The sequence below is a fragment of the Myripristis murdjan genome, chromosome 15, assembly GCF_902150065.1.
Source record: "Myripristis murdjan chromosome 15, fMyrMur1.1, whole genome shotgun sequence".
In the NCBI taxonomy this organism is placed as follows: domain Eukaryota; kingdom Metazoa; phylum Chordata; class Actinopteri; order Holocentriformes; family Holocentridae; genus Myripristis; species Myripristis murdjan.
This window is the reverse complement of record NC_043994.1, coordinates 19,750,094-19,759,090: the sequence shown is the minus strand read 5'-3', so window position 1 is coordinate 19,759,090 and position 8,997 is coordinate 19,750,094. Positions and strand designations below refer to the sequence as shown.

Below are 8,997 nucleotides of genomic sequence, written 5' to 3'. Positions count from 1 at the left end.
CGTTAAGGTTTAGCTGTATCACATTCAGTGTTCAGGCTGTGTTGTGTTTACGTGTGCACGGTGCGTCAGGCAGTCTGTGCGGCGGCCTCCTCTCACCGGGCACACGGCGCTGCCATATTTGCCACCAAGTAACATTCCTGGCACAAACAGCTGAAGTTAGCAGGTAAAAGTTTTGGGGTTATCGTTCAAAGTTGAGCCACATGACGGTCAGTTTAAAGCTTTTATGAGGCGAATGTAGTCTTTCGGAGAGAGCTTGTCTGGTTGTTTTCTTTTGTTTATGACACAAAGCTGCAGAGTCAGAAATGTAGTCCGAGTTTACTCAGATTGCTAGCTAGCTTGTTAGTTTACCAAGATTGGCAGTGGGGTGATGGCAGTGTTGACAAACTTTCATACCTCCATATTTATGCCAGATATCTCGATAGTGACAAGATATGCGATATGACCATGGGTGCTACAACAGTGAAAATTAAGTATTCTTCAGAAAACACCAGAAAAACACCAACTGGATGTAGAAAATGCAGTTTCCTCACAAAATATTATTGATCAGAATAAACCAGTCTCTCTCTTAGGCTAACCCTAACCCTAAATATGATATTGTCCATATCACTGCCCTTTGAGATATTAATATTGTGCATTGTCATATCTAGATAATAATACTAGTGATGTATTGTTCAGCCCTAGTTGATATCACATGTTTTGAGGGCTGAACTGACCACTCCCTCTCTCTGTTTCTCTGTCTGTCTCTTACTCACACACACACACACACACACACACACACACTCTATCACCACCACTAACAACAACAATAACCTCATTGTTGCAGTTGACATGATCAACAGCCTGTTTCTGATTAATCACTCGGGAGACATCTTCCTGGAGAAACACTGGAAGAGTGTCATCAGCCGGAGTGTGTGCGATTACTTCTTCGAGGCGAAGGAGAAGGCCGTGGAGCCGGAGAATGTGCCCCCCGTGCTGCAGACCCCGCACCACTATCTTATCAGCATATACAGGGACAAGCTCTTCTTCCTGTCCGTCATCCAGACTGAAGTCCCTCCACTGTTTGTCATTGAATTCCTGCACAGAGTGGCAGAGATGTTTCAGGTCTGATTAAGCTCCTGTTTGTTTTGCTGAAGAACATGCAGATTATGTAGTTTGGTGTGTGTGTGTGTGCGCATTGATTGGGGATGAAAGGGAGAGGCAAAGTTCTCTTGCTCTTAAATGGTTCACTTCCTCAGTATTCATTTTGCAGTGGACTAGAAAATGTGAAATTAAAGTGAACATTGTAATTTAGTCTTACTAATATCTACAGCTACACTAAGAGCAGTCCAGACGTTTAAGAGGTAATGATTACGTTGTGATTAAAAAACATTTTAGCACCTCAGCTTGAAACAACTTAGGGCCTGGAGTTATCAAATATGGGACACAACCAGAATTTTTAATCAGAGTTTAATTAAAGAGGAAATACTGACTAAATGTGAATATTGGGGAGTAGGAAACTTTTAAAAAGATAATACAAATAGCAGGCTGTAAATTTATGTTCTCCTATACTTAGCACAAAGCTGTTTTTTCACTAGGGGTCAGCCCAGCTCCTTCATCCTCCCTCATATTGGCCCCAGATATATATACAGAATAAAGGTGTTTTGTGGGTGACTGACATGGCTACACTCAGATGTTACCTTCTCCAGCACTTGTGTTTGTGAACATGTGATTCTAGTGGGAGCGAGCTCATGGCGTAACAATGTTTTGTCCACAGGACTACTTTGGAGAATGCTCAGAAATGGTCATCAAGGACAATGTGGTGATTGTGTACGAGCTGTTGGAGGAGATGCTAGATAACGGCTTTCCACTGGCAACAGAGTCCAATGTTCTCAAAGAGATGATCAGACCTCCCACCATCCTCCGATCAGTCGTCAATACCCTCACAGGTAAACAGAGGTTTACACCAGATCACTCTGACCTATACCACTTCCTACCTCTGCAACTATTGATCTAGCATTCTTCTTTCACATTTATTTTTATTCAGATTTAACAATGAATTTATATTCCAACAGTCTTGGGAAAATATCTGCATTCAGTCCTTTTTTCCAGCCTAACTAATTCAACTCCCACACCTCAAACCTCACCTGACAGCTGGCATTCTGTGCATAACCTGTGCCATTAACATGAATAGGGCAGTTGTACCCAAACCTGATATTTAAATCCAGTTTCATAGCCTCAGATCCAGAACATTTAGATGAAGCTGGCTTTCTCGTGAACCTGCCGACCCACATTCCTGCAAAGTCAACAGTCTCTACAGGACATATACAGCAATAACTCAAATTCATGTTACCAGTAAATTCTAGTATTTTATTTCAAAGCTGCTTCTTTGCATATAAAAGCATGTGGTTTCCAATAAACACAACAGTGTAAACATCATGCTTTCACACCAGAAAGCCCTCTTCTCTGACATTTTCCAAATTGCATGCCCATATTTGCTGAAAAGGAACAGGTTTCTTTTTTGTATCACTGTTTGCTCTGTCTGGTGAGATGTAACTTAAAAACACATTAAACTAACAGTTGGGGCGTCTAGGAATTTCTAATGTAATGTTAGGCATTTTTTGTATTTTTTGTAGTAGAGCTACAAGATATACATTCAAAATCATACCCTATTTTAAAATGGCCCAATAAAAATGTTTTTGCACATTTTGGTAATGGTATTCTCATGCAAAGTGATATTAGTATACAGTATGAGCTATATCAAATTATGATTTAAAAAAAAGGCAGTTCTCAGTACATCCTATGTAATCACTGTTATGCAAAATGAATGGTTTTCTGCCTTTCTTATTCAACATGTATATATCTTTTAATTTCTATTTCCAAGTGTTATCAACCCATCTGAAACTTATATATTTTAGATGGGTAGTTTGATATTCATTTGCATTTGTGAGTACAATTTTAAGGTATCTTTTTATTTTGTGTGTTTTCCAGGTAGTAGCAATGTTGGAGAAACACTACCAACGGGTCAGTTGTCCACAATCCCATGGAGGCGGGCCGGCGTTAAATACACCAATAATGAGGCGTATTTTGATGTGATAGAGGAAATAGATGCCATTCTGGACAAATCAGGTACAATTGTTAACGAGTCACATTGGTGATTTAGATATTAACCGTAATAGACACAACATCCTAGGTCTATTTATAGGATATGGCCAGTCTTTAGACATGCTATCATCTGCGGAGATTCAGAGCCGTCACAATTATAAACATTTGCTTTGCTTAAATTGTTGTTGCTGATTAGGGACGACAGTATTTGCAGAGATCCAGGGTGTAATCGAAGCCTGCGTCAAACTCTCTGGGATGCCTGACTTAACTCTGTCCTTCATGGTGGGTTGCTTTTCCTCTCAGCTCTATACTGCCTGTGGTTCAATGATGTGCATGTTATATGTGTGTCTGTGTTTGTATAAAATAAAGTATCGCTTGATTACAGAATCCTCGTCTTCTTGACGATGTGAGTTTCCACCCGTGTGTGCGGTTCAAGCGCTGGGAGTCAGAGCGCGTCCTCTCTTTCATCCCTCCAGATGGAAACTTCACACTCATGACCTATCATGTCAGCGCCCAAAAGTGAGCACACACACCACTGCATGTCTGTCTCCCAATGTATCACAAATTCCTTTTTTGAATAAGTTGGATTTTTCTGTGCTTGGCGCTCGATGTTTTTTCGTGTCCTTGGTTCCTTTTTTCATGAGGAGGAATTTGTAGTTTGACCTTGTTGAAGTGAATTTGTTAATTTGCAGCTATGACTAAGCAGCAAAAATGGTCTATCTGTGAATTTATTGTAGTCCAAATGTGTGAGCTGATGAATTGTTGAATGTGAGGCTATGTTGTGGAATTGAAAACAAACTTGCCAACAACATTTCACCCATCAGCCTCTGAGCACCACCTGACTGCCTGCAGAATCTACATGTTATTTTTTTGTGAAGCTGTTCATAAGTAGCCAATAAATATGTTTTTGTCTTGTGCTTCACCCCTGCCTCCCTGCTCAGTCTTGTGGCCATCCCCGTGTATGTGAAGCAGAACATCAGTTTCTTTGAGAGTGGATCTTGTGGTCGCCTGGATCTCACGGTTGGACCCAAACAGACGATGGGGAAGACGGTGGAGGGCATGATGATCACCGTCCACATGCCTAAAGCTGTGCTCAGTGCCAACCTCACAGCCACGCAGGGAACCTACACGTACGACCTCGCTACCAAGGTAACCGTGTGTCTGTGTCGACTGTGTTGAGAGGTTATAGGCTTAAATAAAACTAAACTCTGATCTTTTTCAACTTTGAGACTATTTTCATCTCATACACCTGGCTCACAAGACCACAAAAATCAGCTCCAAAAGCCACCACAGAGCTTGTCTTTTTCAACACAGACACTCCTGATGCAGTGACATTTGTATGTGTTAATGTTCAATTTTCATTTGTTTTGCACCACTTTACACAGCGCTGTATTTAGACAGGCCGCAGTAGACCGCTGTAAAAAAAAAACAAACTAATGCTAAAGCAATGGCCCAGGTAGAATCAAAATTGAATGAGTCAACCTTCCAAGACAGACAAGTAGTCTGTCTTGGAAGGTTAATTATAAAGTGTCTACTTGACTTATAAGGCTGTACCAGGGAGCCACAAACACAGGCAAGACAGACTTAGGCATCTCTGTAGTGAAGCAGTTGGTTTGATAGTAAAGATGGATCCATGTTGAGTTATGTTTCAGTATCTGTCTGTATGAGTTCAGAGTGCATCTATACTTTGGCAGGTGCTGGTGTGGGACATTGGGAAACTGAACCCCCAGAAGCTCCCTAACCTGCGAGGCAGCCTGAGTCTGCAGTCAGGAGCCCCCAAACCTGAGGAGAACCCCTCGCTCAACATTGACCTGAAAATACAGCAGCTGGCCATATCAGGTACGCATCACCTCAACCTTTTAGCCCAGAATTTGTATCAAGGTCCAGAAACTTGATGATTTTTGGGGGACAACTGGAGACTCTTAGCCTCTTTTTTTCACAATTGCACACATTCACTCTCAAACGTGGCCTTGAGGATTGTCAGTTAATGATCATGGGAGCAGTGAGGCGTTACAGCATTACCCAAGAGTCAGTGTCTAAACATCTCTGCAGGTTTCAGGTGTGAGATTTTACATTACTCTTCACTTGGTTTCTCCTATCTTTGTTCCAGGACTAAAGGTGAACCGTCTTGACATGTATGGAGAAAAGTATAAACCTTTCAAAGGGGTCAAATATGTGACTAAAGCGGGGAAATTCCAAGTGCGGACATGAACGACTGTGACAGGCCAAAGGTCAACAATCCAATGTGCCAAATAAGGGGGCAGAGTCATCGGCCCTTCAGTGTCAATTCAATAAGCCTTTCATATCCTCCACCTCACTGTTATTAATGAAAGATTTTGCATTGTCTAACGGTTACTTATTTATTATGTGTATAGCATTAGACATGACTGGACGGTATTTCTGGCCTGTAAAGGGAAGCCTTAATAATCAATATGTGAACTTAATGAAGCGCTATCAGTTTATATTGAGTTTTAATGTGCCGCATTGTATAGATCATTCCTCCTTGTTTTGGACAATATGTTTGTAATTTTTCTTTGCTTTGCTTTTCTTCAAACACCAGAGTGTTGTCAGAGGGGGAATATCAAAATATCACGGCCTCAAAAGGGACACTCACGCTCGCTCGCTGCCTGCACTATCAGCAAGCACACCAACACACCTTCTTGCACCTCACTACGCAAGCACGCCTGTAAAATCTCAACTCACATCTCGCTCTAGCGCGACCAGCCTTAGAAGTGTGTTTTTTGCAAACTTTTCTACATATCGTGGCATAACGTAGCCCGTTTTATACATATGAAGTTTATTTTTGAAGAATTTGATGTCTTAAGTATTTTCTGAGTAGCTGCAGCCACTGTCTTCAATGCAGGTATTTTTGCACACTTAAAGTTTAATGTGGCCTTGAGGATTGTCAGGTACGTCAAAGTGCCATATACAGACACTACTCATCACAGTGGAGGGAAGTATCTATCTATCGGACACATATTAGAGACCCTAAGCCAGTTTGTCCCTAAAAGGATATATCTGCACACTCTAGGTTAGAGTTGTGCAAAAAGAATGCATGCAGAAAATCCCAAGGTCCTCACTTAATCTGGAATGCAACCTCTACTCAGCACAGCATTTGCACAATCACTTGTCCATGTGGGAAAAGTTTAACTACTTAAAGCTCCTGTTTCAAGTTGAACCTGTATTTCAGCATATTAGAGATCTTATAAAGCTTTAAAATGACTTGTCTATGTGTGGTTATTTTTCACAACACTGATGTTTTCTTAATACCAGCACCAGTGGGGTGAGATAATCCTGTTTGTTTCCAATGCACAGGAATTTGTGTGGCAATAAATACATGGATACAAAGCACGAAAAAGGCAGATCAGCTTACTAGTATCAAGAAAGTGATGCTCATTCTAAGAAAATTTTGAACTCAAGTTGATTAGCATTGGAAAGAGGTAGGATTATTTCATCCCACTAGCAGATTTTTAAAGAAAAACAAGATTATTTTTTATTGAGATTGAGACAAAATGACTTTAAAAAAAATTGTTAAATTGAGATTATTTTCATTGTGTGTGTTGGAAAATGACAAGACTCCAGTCCACTTCCTTCATTAATGTCCTTTATTACTCCAAGGCACAGCAGATGTGTTGGCAGGGCTATAAGCTATCTTAGTACATTCAGTGTGAAACATTACACACACACACGCACACACACATCACTGCACCCCATCCATCAGACGGGGGGTCAGCGACTGCTACATGCTCAGTAGGCCATAATATAAATTGCAGTAAACAAACATTCAGTGCTGCTGTAGCCAGAGCTCTGTCCCCTAACCATCATTGTGACAGCCCACTAATACTGTTTCATTAAGTGAAGAGGTTTCTCACACACACACACACACACACACACACACACACACACACACACACACTCACACATACAGATTCTCCATGTAACAGTTATACTAATATTTGCCCAGCCAACATAAAAATATCTATTCACCTTTGATGAATTGCATTTAGGAGATGGAATCAATTAACAGCATAAGAAAATAATTATAATAATTTAAAAAAAAAACAAAAAAACAACTAGCTCTGAACTGCTTGCATGAAAAGTCGAATTATAAGCAGTCGTGAAACCATAAACTGGCATTTAGGTGTTGGCAAAATGTCTCAGATGTGTTTCCTACCTGCTACTGACAAAAACACTCCTGTCAAATAGTTGCCTGACTCAGATTTAAATACTAGATTGACAGCTATGATAGATATCACACAAAAATATCATATTATTCACAAACCACTGGAGTAATCTAGTAAATCTCTCCTCAGTGTGAACAAATGAGACAAGAGGGCTCACATACGCACACACACGCGCACACACACAAACACACATTCATAGACATACACAGAGGGGTCTAGACAAAGGGCTGTTTGGAGGCTGTCCAAAATCATTGGTTTTGATAATGTATGTAAAAGTCCTACAGTAAACAGTTCAACTGTCACAGAGCCACAGAGCTCTTGCAGAAATTAAGCACTTCATTTAAAAAAATGACAGCAGAAAAACAAAAAAAACATTCAATGTTTTTGCTAAAAAAAAAAAAAAAAAGTTCTCAAGAAGCACTCCAGGCTCTTTCAACCAAAAGCTCTTTCTTTCTTGTTCTCTCGGCTTACATTAACCTGGGTTTTAAGAGTGTTAAATGAAAAACAACAACAACAACAACAACAACAAAAAAACAACTTCACGTAGCTTACAACAATGTAAAACAAATCCTTTGGCATTGTTCATTGTGAAAGTTTAAATAAAAGTAAACGAAAACAATAAAGAACTGAAAGCACACTTGGATGACATTCATTTAAACGGACCTTGAGTTCAACCCTCACATAATCAAGGCTGCTGTCGGGTGAAAACCTCATATCTCCAAAATATCTTGTCAGTCATGCCTTTTTATTATTACAGCCATTCATTTTTTGGGGCTTACAACAGGTTTTGGAAGGGTAACATGAGCTCAAGAGTCATAAAACTCTTCAAGTAAAAACATCACCTGACAACAGTCACTTTTCACTTTGCAGATCTTCAATTAAGAACAGTGTTATCACTTAAAGTAAACATGAAGAGAGGAGAGTGTGTGTGCAATCAGCCCCGGCGAGGCTCCGCACTCTCATGTCGAAATCAGTGAATAAAGCTCATAGCTGAGTATTGTCCATAAAACAAATAAATATTTACAATAGACAATAAGAAACTCTGATAAAACGGAACCAAAAGTAAAAGTCCTCTGAGAGTTAATATCTTAATGTCGTAATTCGCCTTTAAAAAATAGAAAAACTTCTCATGCAAAAAATATATACCTGGGATTTGGATAAACTCTTGTAACCCAACATACCAAAAATATATATTAAAAACTGTCTCCGGTTAGCCAACATGACACCATAGTTACAGGTAAAAGACTGCAGAGCAAAGCTGAATTCACCCCAGCAGGTTAATTCAAACCTGCGGCCTGGCGCTGTCAATTATAGTTCCTGGTAACACACACCCAAACCAGAGTGGAGGAGGGATACAAATCACCTGCACTGGGTGAACTTTCCTATTTGAAGAAGTGTGTATGTTCACTTGTATGATATCCATAACAGGGATTATTGTGTGCTATCTGGACTGGAAGTGTGTGTGTGTGTGTGTATAGTCGGTGCCAGGTTGAGAGTGTGACTAATTTCAGCAGCCAGGTTTGTTTATTGGTACCAGGGGGTTTTGCGAACCCAGCGCAGGGTGAATCCTGCATCTGTGCGGATCTTGATAGATGCGGCCTCTGCTTCTCTTACAGTCTCCTTCACCGACTGCATCAGGTTCTGGGCGTTATGGACCAACATCTCCGTCGCCTGGGCAGAGGGAGAGTTGGAAGTGAAAAAAAAAAGACAAAGATATGAGAAGTAGAATAAG

General features: G+C 40.4%; 2 protein-coding genes across 10 annotated transcripts in view; one reads left to right on the top strand and one right to left on the bottom strand.

Moving 5' to 3' along the window:
• Positions 1 to 14: 14 nt before the first annotated feature.
• ap3m1 (adaptor related protein complex 3 subunit mu 1) lies at positions 15 to 6,303 on the top strand. 3 transcript variants are annotated; one of them, XM_030070483.1, is made up of 9 exons: positions 15 to 163; positions 824 to 1,101; positions 1,754 to 1,925; positions 2,968 to 3,105; positions 3,278 to 3,363; positions 3,467 to 3,600; positions 4,023 to 4,230; positions 4,776 to 4,920; positions 5,192 to 6,303. In XM_030070483.1, exons 2-9 carry the CDS (start codon positions 829 to 831, stop codon positions 5,290 to 5,292), a joined length of 1,257 nt encoding a protein of 418 aa, XP_029926343.1. In that variant the 5' UTR covers positions 15 to 163; positions 824 to 828; the 3' UTR covers positions 5,293 to 6,303. The 3 variants fall into 3 exon arrangements, with proteins under 3 accessions (XP_029926343.1, XP_029926345.1, XP_029926344.1); XM_030070485.1 differs by having other exon boundaries at positions 2,968 to 3,110; positions 3,283 to 3,363; XM_030070484.1 differs by lacking the exon at positions 15 to 163 and adding an exon at positions 182 to 206.
• Positions 6,304 to 6,672: 369 nt separating this feature from the next.
• The window catches only part of LOC115372493 (vinculin-like), a 33,107-nt gene continuing 30,782 nt past the window's right edge, over positions 6,673 to 8,997 (bottom strand). For all 7 annotated transcript variants that reach the window (XM_030070443.1, XM_030070448.1, XM_030070446.1 and 4 more), the window contains one exon: positions 6,673 to 8,936. In XM_030070443.1, the coding sequence (XP_029926303.1) occupies positions 8,790 to 8,936 (147 nt within the window). In that variant the 3' untranslated portion in view covers positions 6,673 to 8,789. The remainder of the gene's footprint in view (positions 8,937 to 8,997) is intronic.

What these genes read in the sequence shown, in the direction of transcription:
- ap3m1 (XM_030070483.1), top strand. Translation starts at nt 829, where the DNA reads ATGATCAACAGCCTGTTTCTGATTAATCACTCGGGAGACATCTTCCTG. An exon ending in ACTTAACTCTGTCCTTCATG is followed by an intron (nt 3,364 to 3,466) that starts GTGGGTTGCTTT and finishes GCTTGATTACAG; the next exon opens with AATCCTCGTCTTCTTGACGA. An exon ending in ACAGCAGCTGGCCATATCAG is followed by an intron (nt 4,921 to 5,191) that starts GTACGCATCACC and finishes TCTTTGTTCCAG; the next exon opens with GACTAAAGGTGAACCGTCTT.